Below are 13,840 nucleotides of genomic sequence, written 5' to 3' on the forward strand. Positions count from 1 at the left end.
ATTCAAGCTGCGATTCCTGAATTGCAGGACTAGATGTCCTTTGGGGGTCCCTGCCAACTCCACAAGGCTATGATATGAAGTGGGTAAAAGGAAAGGACATGGTGTTTGGGTCCGGGGAGTGGGATAAAATGTAGTAAGAGCAGACTGGCATTAAAGAAAGTAAAGCTCCTCATGCTTCTAGATCTCATGGTGGCAGGAAACATTTATTTGCCTAAGAATTTAATTACACAACACGTCCAGTAGTTTCCACAGTGCACCTGCACCTAAAATTAGAAATAAAAACTTGGAGAAACAAACCCACGGTCCACTGGATCCAGGCTTCAGCTTCTTTAAGCTTATGCTGTTTCAGTGGAGGCATACGTTAATTACTATGCTCAGCTTTCTCCCCCTCCACCCGCCCCCCTTCTAATTGCAACTCCTTCATTAGGCAAAACCCGAGAAGTGGCAACAACAGTGTAAAAAGCTAAGTTTTGTCGGGGGCTTATAAAGATGATTGCAAATGTTTTCGCTTGCTAGGGAGTGCACAGAGATCTCCATTTACATAACACGCACACCTGGCACTCGCTTGGGGCACCGAGCTGGTGGGATTAATAACAAAAAAGCACACAACCTAATTTACGTCTGAAGTGGCAGCCCGGCAGACGGACGCTTCCTACCTGGCTGCAGGTGTAAACAAATCCTCCCCTGGCGCCTTGCTATGGAGATGTTTCGCCTCTGCGCTGCAGTGGAGAAATAGTTTTCCTCCTAAACACAAATAACAAAATGTGCTCGATTGGGGGTGGTGCGGGGGTTGTAAGGGGGGGGAAGGGTGCTAGTGGGGGGGGGGAGAACGACATAAGCTACTGAAAAGGAAATAATGTCTTTCAGCAGTTGGCAAAGATAAATGTGTTTTTAAAGAGATCTTTCTTTTCCTCTCCGCTCCTTTTAATAAACACATCCCGAGCTCCTGGGGGTGCTGAAATATTTACAGATCCTCAGTGAATAGCAACCCAATGCTGGAGCAGATGTACGAAGCTACCCGCCCCCCCTCCAGGGTGGAAAATGTGTGTGGGGGGGATCTAATTCAATCCCCCAGCCGGCTCTTGTAAGTCAAATGCACAGGGTTGCTGAATCAGCAATGGGTTGTCATGGATGTTGATAGAGATAATAAGATTTTCTAACCGTGGCGCTACAGGGGTAAGAAGCCCGGCGGAATACAGAAGACAGCCCTCCCCTCTCCCGGCTCCCTTCGGCTTCTCAGTGTGTACGTATGTGCGAGAGAGATCAAAGCACCTCAAACATAATCCTGCCTGATAAAACAGGACCGATAAAAGGAAGGACTTCTACACGCAGCGCAGAGTTCCAACTCTGGTACTCTCTCCCAAAGGAGGGAGGAGGCTATCAATGGCCACCAGCCATGATGGCTGGGCTCTGCCTCAATGGTCAGAGGCAGCAATGCTTCTGGACACCAGTTGCTGGAAAGCGCAGGAGCAGAGAATTGCCATTGCGCCCAGGTCTGGCTTGCCTGCTTCCCCAGAGGTATCTGGCTTGGCAGCATGAGAACGAGATGCTGGACTCAGGCGCAATCTTATGTTTCTAAGAACCTGCATGCAAGGAATCTTAAGCAGGCCTTTCGCCTTCCGACGCTTGAGAGCTGGGGAATCGGTGCCCCTGGATAGCAACCCCTGCCCCCCCTGACCACTGTTGGTGCTGCATCTGGGGGCTGAGGGGAGATGGCTTCCCAACAATACTTGCAAAGGATCAAAAAGGTTCCCCATCCCTGCTTTGAGAAGAAGAAAAAGACAGCCATGCTGACAGATGGCAAAGACACACTACAAACTTGTAAAAAAAAAAAGTAATAAAAATCAACTTGCGTTGCTCTGCGTCTGTGGGGCATTCTTTCCTCCCACAGATTTCTTGGAATGTCTCCAAGTCATCTTCCTGACTGCAAATATCTTGGGTGATGTCCAGGTCTTCTTCTTCAACAGCAGTTGAGTTCTGAAGAGAACAACAACAAGGAAAGATGTGGTTTCTAGAGGGGAAGCTTGGAAACAGAGAGCCAAGTCTCTGAACGTCTGGGAATAAAGGAGCTGGCCCAACAAAAACCACTTGGGAGATCCAGAGTTGAACACTAGGAAAGGTGTCAGAGAGAGTCTGCCTCCGAAAAATCAATGGAAAGAGTGTTGCAGTTGAGCACAGATCCTGCTTGCCACTGCGAGAGCAGGAAGCTGGACCAGGTGGGTCCCCCTTTGGCCTAATCCAGCTCACAGGTCTCTTCTGATGTTCCTAAGGATGCCGTGCTGGAAACGACTAGTTGTTTTAATTGCTCATTTCTGTACCTTTTCATGTCAGATTAATTTCTTCCTCAGTGGAAAGGATTCTAAATGGCTACTACCAACAATGTCTCTGTTCTGCCTCCACTGTCGGAGGCAGTAAATGCCTCTGAATTTCAACTTCTGGGAATCACAAGTAAAGGTAAAGGTAAAGGGACCCCTGACCATTTGGTCCAGTCATGACTGACTCTTGGGGTTGCGGAGCTCATCTCGTTTTATTGGCCGAGGGAGCCGGCGTACAGCTTCCGGATCATGTGGCCAGCATGACTGAGCCGCTTCTAGCGAACCAGAGCAGCGCATGGAAACGCTGTTTACCTTCCCGCCGGAGTGGTACCTATTTATCTACTTGCACTTTGACGTGCTTTCGAACTGCTAGGTTGGCAGGAGCAGGGACCGAGCAATGGGAGCTCACCCCGTCGCGGGGATTTGAACCGCCGACCTTCTGATTGGCAAGTCCTAGGCTCTGTGGTTTAACCCACAGCGTCCCAACACAAGTGGGGAGTGCCAATTCTGCTCCTGGGCCACTGTAAAACAGGACATTTGGCTCCCTTTGGCTGATCCAGCAGGGTGGTTCTTAAGAGCAGATCTGAAGCTCCCATCCCCTTCCTTGACCTTCTGGCCAGGCTGGCTAGAGCTGGCGGGAGTTGGAGAGCCCAACAGCGCCAGAAAGGCCACAGACTCTCCAGCTCTGTCTTAAACAACTGAGACACATCATAGAACCCTAGAGTTGGAAGGGACCCACAAGGGCCATCTACTCCAGCCCCCTGCAATGCAGGAATCTCAACTAAAGCATCCATGACAAGATGGCCGCCCAACCTCTGCTTCAAAGCCTCCAAGGAAGGAGAACCCACAACCTAAAGAGGGAGTCCGTTCCGCTGTCAAATGGCTCTTGCTGTCAGAAAGTTCTCCCTGGTGTCTAGTAAAGGGTGATGCACAGTGCAGGGAAAGTTGGTAAGGATATCTTTCTCTTCCCCACTCTTGTAATACTAAAACTTGGGGGACATTCAGTTAAGATGACATGCTGGGAGAATCAAGGACAAAGCAAAGGACTTTGTCACACAGTGCATGGTTTAACTATGGAAGGCTTCCCACATGTTGGAAGGCTTTGAAAGAGAATTAGACACATCCACAAGGGCTTTGCTCCACCTCCTCTGTCAGAGGCGATATGCCTCTGAATGTCAGTTTCTGGGAATGGCTGGTGGGCCAAGTGCTCTAGCTCTCAGGCTCAGCTTGTGCATTTCCCATGAGGGCATCTGTTTGGCCACTGTGAGAACAGGGTGCTGGGCTGGTCAGGGCCTTGGCCTGATCTACCCCCACAGGGCTCTTGTGTTCATTGACACCACAATGCCCCCCTCTTGACTTTGATGGCAGTGTGCAACCAAACCTGATATGGTTGGCTGCCATGAGGAGGCAGGAGTAGATGGACCTTTTCAGGTGCAGGAACTGCCAACCCACCCCATCAGAAGGCTTGAGGAGCACTGGGCAACAAGGCCACTACTAGCAACAACCCTTCAGCTCCAGGGTTTTGTAACCAGGAAGCCCAGGGCTCTGCAGGCAGACGTTCCCACGCGATGCCTCCCTTCCTCTTACCTCCGGTTCTGCGTTCTCAGGAGGAACTGAGGAGCAGTAGAAGAACTCTGCGTCAGGAGTGAAGAACTCTTCTGATACATCAAGGGAGGGAGACAGGGAGGGGCCCAGTTCCTCCAACTGCCCATAAAAAAAAGAAGTAAAACGTGAAGATTAGAAACCTACCATCTGGGAAAGGGGCTGTGGTTCAGTGGTTATAGAATCTGCTGTGCACATGGAAGGCACCAGGTTCGAATCCCAGCCTCTGTCTGAAACCCAAGAGAGCCACCGCTGCCAATCAGCTAAATGGGCCAATGATCTGACTCTGCATAAGGCAGCTTCCTATAGTCCCACTGATAAAGAGATACAGTGGTGCCCCGCAAGACGAATGCCTCGCAAGACGAAAAACCCGCTAGACTAAAGGGTTTTCCGTTTTGGAGGTGCTTCGCAAAACGAATTTCCTATGGGCTTGCTTCGCAAGACGAAAATGTCTTGCGAGTTTTTCCGACTTTTTTCCCTCCCCCCCCCTTTTTCTAAGCCGCTAAGCCGCTTATCTGCTTATCCGCTAAGCCGCTAATAGCGCTAATCCGCTAATCCGTCAATGGGCTTGCTTCGCAAGATGAAAAAACCGCTAGACGAAGAAAATCGTGGAACGGATTCTTTTCATCTTGTGAGGCACCACTGTACAGCTATTTGTATTTACAACATTTTATTATTATTATTATTATCATCATCAGTGCTATTTTTCTAGAAAAAGAATTGCCGGAACTCACTAGGAACACCTCCCTCTTGGAATGGCAATGACATCCACCTTTCATACTGCCTTTTATTGTATTGGATTTCAGGATTAGATTAAAAGCCCTGCAAAACACAGACATCTGCATTCCCTCCGCCACTGGGATGCAACCCCTGGAAGGTTGCCCCCAAGAGAATGTGGCCCTCAGACCTAAAACGTTTCCCCACCACTGATGTACAACTGCATGTACAGCTCCCCCAATCTTCCGTTCCCACAGCCCAAGCACTTCAAGCTTTTATCTGACAAACTGTTAATGCAGACAGATAGCTGAGAGGACTGAAGCTGGCTTCCCGCCAGGACGTAACAAGGAGAGCTTGAGGGAAATTCCTAAGAGGGGTCAGGGGAACCCTTCAAAGTAACTGTGTGGGCGGAGAAGCAGGGGGAGCGCTTCCATTACCAACCTCTCTTTGCCACTGTTCAGTCCTAACTTTCAGGTAGGGACGGCGATCAAAAGCCAGCATGTCCCAGTCTCCCTTGCCTGGCCTCTGCAGAACAACTTCTGCTGTTAGGAGGCCTCTCCAGTGGCCTGGCCAATGGCAGGCTTTCCAGGAGGAAGTCCCACCCAGCCCAAGAAGAGGGGGACATCCGGACCCTCCAAAACTCACCACTCTGTGTGCCTAGGTAACCTTATACAGTGGTACCTCGGGTTACAGATGCTTCAGGTTACAGACGTTTCAGGTCTGCTAACCCAGAAATAGTACCTCTGGTTAAGAACTTTGCTTCAGGATGAGAACAGAAATCGCGCAGCAGCAGCAGCAGGAGGCCCCATTAGCTAAAGTGGTACCTCAGATTAAGAACAGTTTCAGGTTAAGAACGGACCTCCGGAACGAATTAAGTTCTTAATCCAAGGTACCACTGTACAGCATTCCTGCAACTCCCAGGGTACTGGGACTCTCCAACCTGACTTTCCGGCAGGATTACCATTATCCACTGCATGTTTTCAAACCAGAGCAGCAAGAGTAGTTAAGGCGGTGCCCTCTGGACACTGCTGGACTACAACTCCCATCAGCCCCTGCACTAGCATGTTCAGGGGTTATGGGAGGTGCAATCCAACAACTTTGGAGGCTGCAGGTTCCCCATCTCTGGCCTACCCTGACTGGCAGCTGCTCTCTGGGAACTCTTTCCCAGCCCTCCCATTGCTCGATCTGGATCAGCGTTCTCTATGCTGACTGGCAGCAGCTCTCTGGGGATTCAGGACATCCCTAGCCCTGCCTGGAGAGGCCCACTGGGGATTCAACATGGGACCTTCTGCATGCCAAGCAGATGCTCTTCCACTGAGCCAAGACCCATCACAGGATGCTTCTTCAGCTTAACGTGCAACTACTCCTGGCCTATAGGCTTCATCATATGACAGCTAATCAATTTATTAAATAGCAATACAGATCTTTGATTTGGGATGGGGGCGGGGGAACCAGACATCGCACAGGGTGAAAGTGCCTACCCGGCAAAGGTCCTCGGCGGTGACAGAAAGCGAAGCGCTCTTTCGAGAGGCCAGGCCACACTCCGTTAGCACCTCATTTGCTGGAAACTGGATGCCTCTGCCTAAAAATAAATTATAACTCCACTGTGAAATGCAAGAAAATAAAAAACGGAGAGTGGGGGGAAATTAGCATGCAAAGAATTAATGGTGTCCCTGGAATGGCTTGGCCAGCTTACAGAATATAAAAGTGAATAAATCAGCTAACAGCAATAGGAGCTGTCGGGGCCCCGTGAAGATAATGGCAATTAAATGTCTATTCCATAAAGACAAGAACATCAGTCTTTACAGGGCGGGCAAAAAAACCCCGCCAGTAAATCATTTGCTTTGTAAGGGTGCCTAATAATTCACTTATTTTGAAGTTTTGAAAGGTTACAACATTTAGGGCTTTTTAGTTTTAGGAAAGAAAGGAGAACGAAGGGGGACGTGATAAGAGGTGCATAAGATTATACATGGCTGGGGGGAGAAAGTGGCCAGGGAGTGGCTAGGAGCCGCTGTGTAAAGCAACTGCACCGCCTGCCGGCAGCTGGAGAAGCAGCAGCAGAAAAAGGCGCTTCAATAAACTTCAGCGTGGTACAATTAGCACACACGTTGCCCAGAGAACACTCCTGAAGGAGTTCTGTCGCTGAAGCTAACCAGGTCCTGCCACTTAAAAGCTGCCTGGATTGAAAACCACAGGCAAGATGCTTGCAGTCTCTGGAAGAAGCAGACAGGTTTATATTTGTTAAATATAAATCTAGGACATCCAGTTTTAAGTTCTGTCAAAGGTTTAGACAAAAGCAAGGCCATTTGCTTGAAATTAGGTGGGGGGAAATCCGGGGGGGGGACTCATAGAAAGTAAAGGCAGTTGTGGGGAAGGGGCCCCCAGAATTCTTCAAAAAGTGTTCGTTAGCTCTCCTATTTGGGTGGGTGAGAGAGAGGGGGGTGTCAGCTGTCATTTCCCTTCCTCTCCTTCACCCCAAAATAGCACTGTAAGCATCAGAGCTAATATTTGGTTTAAAGAACAGGGGTCACCAACAGCATCTCTACAAAACATCTGGAATAATTTTGACGTGCACATAAGCCTCTGAAAAATTGCTGAAATATCCCACCCCACCTGCTCCAAATCAGTAGCTCTGAACGGGATGGTTAACTGCAGGGAAGTTAACTGCCCTACCGTCAGTCCTTTGGCTCTCGGGTACCACAAATCTTTTCAACGCAACTTCCGGGGCATTTTCTTCGCTGCGGTCACAGGGCAAACAGTGGTCCCCGATTCCGCTGTCAGCCCGCGGCCTCCCCTCCTCGGTGTTCCACTGGTGGAACTGGAGTCTCTCCTTGCTGCTGGTGCTCCAGAAGACATCCTTGATGCTCTCCCCCTCACTCTCCGATGTCCATTCACCAAGACGATACTGGGGCGGAAGGCCAAGCTGCCCGGAAGCCGCTTGCCTCGCCATCTGCTTCACTTCCGCTGGGGAGGACAAGGCGGGGGAGCCCACTGTGATTTGCTTTTTCCATATTCAGAAGGACTTCGTAGGAGGAGACAGGGGGAACTGTAGAGCATACGTTTGGCACACACCGGTGCCCTAGGCTCAAATGATCAGCAAGATGGGGCAGGCTCTTGTCTCCAAGATAAAAGATGCTTGTGTCTTTTGACGTGTCTTGGAATGGGGGTGGTGGGTTGGCTGGGAGAGGGGGGGCGAGTTGGGGAATCTCAGCCTCATTTGCAGGGAGAGGAGATAGTCTTCAACGCTCTTGCTTTAAAATGAACTGCTAATGGTTGAAACGTCAAGGTCATGTAAACTGTTTATAGAACAGTTAAGTCAAAAAATAAAAATCTCTATAAATTTTGCCAAATAAATTGCAGCGTTATTATGTTTTAAAGCTATTGTGCTATGAATTATTTTTAATGGTCTGCTTTCCACGAACAGCTTTCAGCACACAGTGTACTTGCACAAAGTGCAGATTGACAAATGAACCAGATTATGACTATGACTAGATATGCCCCGTGGAGAGTGATTTAAAGTGCTCTTCATACTCTTGGTTTCTCTCCTGCTGATGTGTTCCTCCCACTGAGGCTTACTACCGGCTCAGGAGGAGAGAAAAGGATTCTGTGTCCCTAAGTGCAGCAAGCAGGAGAGCAGTGCTTCGAATTATGGGGGAGAGGAGGGGAAGCCTTTAATATCTAGGGGCGAAGGAAGCTCTCCCCCCCCCCCAGTCAGAGTTCTGTTCTGGTTCTTGGCTTTATTATCCCGTTCTTTGTTTGATGCTGCCATCCAGTGGCCAATGCGACAACAGAAAAGGAAGGAGATCTCATCAGGACCCCTTGAAATGCATTCATACCTCCAAAGTCACCCAGGGTGGTGGTTTCTGGCAAGCACCACCTCACCTTCTGACTGTAAAATGCATTTGGGGACATAACTAGACATTAACTACACTGGTCCTTGGACGGGTGTGGGCATGCTGTAAGCACCCAGAAAGCGGGCCTTCAGCCTTGTTCCTCCAAGCTAGACTCTGGCACTTGCACTAAGCCAGTGCTGAAGCAACTTATCCCTCTGCACTCAACAACAGAGTTGCTGTCCGTGGTCCTGAATCTATCGCTCCTGAATGTATCGTCTGTTACTGTCCATGGTCCTGGCCTCCATCCAGCCCAGGCAGCCTTGTGTCTGCCTCGCAACCACCTTGTCTGTCACCAAGAAGAGATTAAAGCCCAAAGATCACTGTTGATCCAAACAGGATCCTAGGAAGCAGTCAGTCTGAAAACCACCACCACAGCAGGCAATGTTGCCCTTGGAATTCAAATCCCCTCTCACTAGGTGGTGCTGCAGGCAGTCACTGTTGCTCAGCCTCACCTACCCGACAGGGTTGCCCGCAATGCCATGACTGGGACAGAATATAGAATATATACTAGTCCTGAAAGAACCTTTTCCAGCCTGGTGAATGCATTTCCTCGCAGACAACCTTCTGGAGGATCTGCAGGCCAGTGGTGGGTGGAGCCAGAAGCAAGAAGTGAGTGAAACAACGGACATGACTTTTACATTTGTACAGGATGCTACATACCGGCTACACAAAAGGTAGAGGATTCTACACACACACGCCTTTCCACCCTCTATTTCTTTTTATTTAAACATTTTATATACCGCTTAACTACAAAGTCTCTAAGTAGTGTACAGAAAAGGTTTTTTAAAAATAGACCAAAACCATAAAATCAGACTTCAGTTGGAATGCCTGCTGGAATGAAAAAAATAATAATTCAGTAGATGTTGGAAGTTCAAAAGGGAAGGGTAAACATTTTCATTATTCAAGAGGATGTATTCAAGCCAGGCAAAAGCACTTGCAGAGGACAGCAAGGGGACGTGGCCTGGGGAGAGGGACGTGGCCTGGAAACAGCCCCGAGAGCCAAGCTGAGTGGCACAGGGGCCACATTCAGCCCATGGCCTTGATGCTCCCCGCCATCCCAGAGACCTATGGATTGCACAACTCCAATGAAATAAAACACAACACTCACTTGTCCATTCAGACTGTGCCATCCTCCTCTCCTCGCTCCTCACACTATTGTCATAAATTTCAGGTGTTGATTTTGAGACGAACCTGCAAGAAACACATTGGAATATGGGTGGAGATCATCTTCTGAGGCCCTTCTTCGTGTGCCTCCTCCATGACAGGTCTGGAGGGTGGCAACACGAGAACAGGGTTTTTTCTGTGGTGCCTCCCCATTTGTGGAATGCTTTCTCCAGGGAAACTCGCCTGGTGCCTTCGTTATACACCTTTAGGCTCCAGGGAAAAATGTTCCTCCAACCAAGCCTCTGGTTGACTGATATTCAATGCCCTTTTAAAATGTGTTTTGGTGGAGCAAGGACAGGGGGGTTATTGAGTTGTTCTTGTTCTTGTTTTTATTTTGATTATGTATTCTGTGTTTTTATATCATGATTTTATCCTGTGAGTATATTTACATGGTATACAAATTTAAATTTAATAATAATATTCCTATATTATCACCATCTATTAAATTTATATCCCTCCTTGCCTCGTAACAGCAAAAAGGCGTCTTGGAAACACAAAGCCTGATTGCAAGCTGACTGTGAACAGATACAGACTCCATGGGTTCAAAATCAGCCCCCCAAAATATTACCTCTTCTCTCCCCCACCACACACACTTGCTCTGTTTAACATCCAGCCTGACAAAGAGTTCTCGTGATGCTTTTGTTGGGCTACTGAAGGTATTGCCCTAGCATGGATTTTTTGAGTTGAGCTGGGATAGTCGGATGACACTGCAATGCACTCTATGTGGGGCTGCCCTCAAAGACAATTTGGAAACTTGGTCCAAAATGCAGCAGAGGGGGCTCTTGGTAGTCTGGGGAGGGGGCTGGGAGAAGGGACTACAGTCGTACCTCGGGTTAAAGTTGCTTCAGGTTTTCGGATTGCGCTCCGTGGCGACCCAGAAGTAACGGAACGCGTTACTTCTGGATTTCGCCGACGCTCAAAATGACGTCATGCGCAGAAGCGGCAAATCGCGACCTGCGCACGTGCAGGCACGGGTTGCGTTCTCTTCAGGATGCGAACGGAGCTCCGGAACGGATCCCATCTGCATCCAGAGGTACCACTGTATTTGCGGTGGCTCCCAAGCTGTGGAACCCCTCCCCTCCCCACAGAGGCACGCCTGGCACTAAACAGATTGTGCCAAAGGCTGAGGCTTACCCAGGGCTTCCGACTCCTGAGGTGCATATTATTAGACATTCTTGGTATCGCATTTCGTTTCGAACGGTTTTTAATGTTGCATTTTAAATTGCTGAGACCTGCCCTGGGACCTTAGGGTGGGCAATATACCGAATTCATCACTGTCCTCTATGGAATCGGAGGCAGTGTGGCTGGGGACTGAGGAGCAGCAGCACTCACCCATCTGAAAATCTGTTCCCATCGTCCACTGCAGACAGGTTCCCTCGCCACAACTGCGGGCTCATGTTCCTCTTCCTCCGGACGGTGACGCCTGGGTGGAAAAGCTGAAAAATCACTCCAGTCAATCACAGCTGAGTGGGGACTCAGGTGGTTATTTATGAGTAATGCTGTTAACCAGGGGGCAAGGAAGGTTGTATATTTAGCGGCTGACTGCTTAATTTCCCACACGTGAGGAAGGGGTGGGTATTTGCCAATAGCTTTTAATGAGAATGGAGAGTACGTCTTACAGTGGCCTGAAGAGGTGTGGCCTTGGGAACGTCCCAAGGGACAGACAGAGGCGCCTGGGTGGCCATATTCAGCTCCCGGGGCTGAGGTCACACAACCCTCCTCCTGACTCCATGGCCAATATCAGTGCCTAGCAAATGTCCTTCCAGCAGGTCACAACCTGCACTGATAGCTCAGTTGGTTAGAGAGTGGTGCTGATAACACCAAAGTTGCAGGTTCGATCCCTGTATGGGACAGCTGCCTATAACAGAGCCGGATTACCAAATAGGCAGAGTAAGCACCGGCTTATAGGCCCCACGCCTTTTAGGGGCCTCAACAACAGATCAAAATCAACACTGTTTGTCTTGTGTAATATAATTTTTTAAAAAACTGTTGGTAAAATAAAAAAGTGTGTTGGGAGAAAATTTGCAAGCCAGACCTCCCCCCACCCCACCCCCGATTTAGACTGTCTACGGGCCTCCGCAGGGTTTAATCCAGCACTGCTGCAGAGGTTCAGACTGGGGGAGGATCCTCTATGAACAAGGGAATCTGCCTTGTTACTAGCTTAGTACTGTCTACACTGACTCTCCAGGCAGGAGGCCCAACTGAGGACACCTGAGATTGCACCTGGGACCCCATGCAATGCAGAGTAAGATTATAGCCCTCATGGTCCTGAATAACGGGTTGAAATAAGAACACAGGAAGCTGCCTTATACAGAGTCAGACCACCTAGCTCAGTGCTGCCTGCTCTGACTGGCAGCAGCTCTTCAGGACTTCAGACGTAAGTCTTTCCGCAGCCCTACCTGGAGAAGTTAGGGATTGAATGCAAGGCAACTGCTCTACCCCCCCCCCCAGCTACAGCCCCTCCCTTTACCGCTCTCTCACACCTGATAGTTGGGCTCCACTTCCCCTCTGCTCCAGGGGCTTTTGGGCGCCTCCAGCCCGCAGTCGCTCCAGCAGGTGGTGTCCTGGCTCCTGTGCTCTGGCTCCATGGGCTGGAAGGGCTGAATCACCAGAGGCCGCTGCATGGCCATGACACGCAGGGGCAGAGGGACGTAGTTCACAGACGGAGGGCCCACCGCTTTCCAGAGGAAGGCACTGGGTCCGCTGCAGGGCGCCCTGCGGTTTCCAAAAGCGGCGCCCTCGTCCTTCTCCCAGTATTCTCGGACGATGGGGTTCAGGGCAACAGCGCATGGCTGGGGTTGGGGCTTTCTGAAGCTCTCCAGCTGGTCCAGCTTCTTTTCCGTCCGGCAGAGGGAGTCCCTCGCCTGCTGCAGCAGCGTCTGGGAGATCTTCAGGTTCAGGACACACTTCCCAAAGTAGTGGCCCCCCTTCCAGGGGGTGTTCTGGCCCCGGGGGCTGGAGAACCTCACCATTTGCTGCACAGGGTAGGCCTGTGACATGTAGGTGACCTCTTCCCTGGTGTATTCCGACTCTGAATCGGAGGTGGCGCCCCCCTCGCTGCAGCTTGTCTGCCTGTCCTGAATTCTGGCTGGCAGGGGCGGCGAAAGGGCTTTAGCCCAATCCCCCGGGACGGTCCGAGGCTGCCTTGGGGATCGCTGACCCGGTCCTGATGTTGTGTCCTCCTCTGTGCTGTCCCCACACATCTCAGGGTAGCAGGTGTAGATCTCGTTGATTTCAAAGCTGCAGAGGCTCTCGTCCCTGTCGCTGGTGCCTCCCTGGACTTTGGGAGTCAAGAGGTGGCTGGACTGAGCGGCAGGGAGGGCGGGCTGAGACTGGTGGCCAGCGGCACCTTCGATTCTGGGAGCAGAAGCAGCACATCTCATCACGGTGAAGCTCCCGGCTGAAGAAACAAGAGCACGAGTCAGAATGGAGGGGCTTAGCTCTTAACAAGCACAGGACAGTGTTTTCTCTCCTCACACAAACATTCTTGCAAAGGGCCTCTCAGGATCCTGCAGCCAATTTCTGCCCCGTGTGCATGACGCCTGGATGCAAAGCCTTGCTCTGCATCAGGAATGTGGAAGATGTTGCTCTCCACCTCACAGCGCTCCTGGCCGCTAGCCATGTTGGCTGGGGCTGATGGATAGCTCAGTCTGTAGAGCATGAGACTCAAACTCAGTCCCATGGGTTCAAGCCCCACAGTGGGCAAAAGACTCCATTGCAGGGATTGGACTAGGGATGCCCAACCAGCAGATCATGATCTAGCAGTAGATCCCCGGCTGATCCTGGTAGATCGTGGGATCCTTATCATGTGCAAAAAGTTATGGGGGGAAAGCTTAATAACTCTGTGCAATCCTCACCCAAAAAAGCTCAACAACTCTGGGCCCTTCCCTCCTTAAAAAAGATCAGCAACTCTAGGCAATCCACCCACCCTCCTCCTTCCAATGACAATGGGTAGATCACCGCCAGTGTTTTACTGGGAGTAGATCACAGTTTCTTGGGAGTTGGACATGCTTGGACTAGATGACCCTCGTGGTCCCTTCCAACTCTGAGCAGAGTCACTTCTATGAACAACATCTAGCAGAGCATACAGATGGCCGTTCCCCCATTCCTGGTATAGACCACACTGGTGTCTGGAGGGTCACAAACAGA

The 13,840-nt window shown here is 50.3% G+C and overlaps 1 protein-coding gene across 3 annotated transcripts in view; it reads right to left on the minus strand.

Annotated features, from left to right (window-relative positions):
• The window catches only part of TEX14 (testis expressed 14, intercellular bridge forming factor), a 49,246-nt gene that overhangs the window by 13,827 nt on the left and 21,579 nt on the right, over positions 1-13,840 (minus strand). For all 3 annotated transcript variants that reach the window (XM_079955385.1, XM_079955387.1, XM_079955386.1), the window contains exons 14-21: positions 12,175-13,091; positions 11,024-11,127; positions 9,636-9,718; positions 7,308-7,598; positions 6,116-6,216; positions 3,903-4,019; positions 1,854-1,977; positions 657-744 (exon numbers count right to left, since the gene is read on the minus strand). In XM_079955385.1, the coding sequence (XP_079811511.1) occupies positions 657-744; positions 1,854-1,977; positions 3,903-4,019; positions 6,116-6,216; positions 7,308-7,598; positions 9,636-9,718; positions 11,024-11,127; positions 12,175-13,091 (1,825 nt within the window). The remainder of the gene's footprint in view (positions 1-656; positions 745-1,853; positions 1,978-3,902; positions 4,020-6,115; positions 6,217-7,307; positions 7,599-9,635; positions 9,719-11,023; positions 11,128-12,174; positions 13,092-13,840) is intronic.

Source organism: Podarcis cretensis (assembly GCF_951804945.1).
Source record: "Podarcis cretensis genome assembly, chromosome: 15".
Taxonomy (NCBI): domain Eukaryota; kingdom Metazoa; phylum Chordata; class Lepidosauria; order Squamata; family Lacertidae; genus Podarcis; species Podarcis cretensis.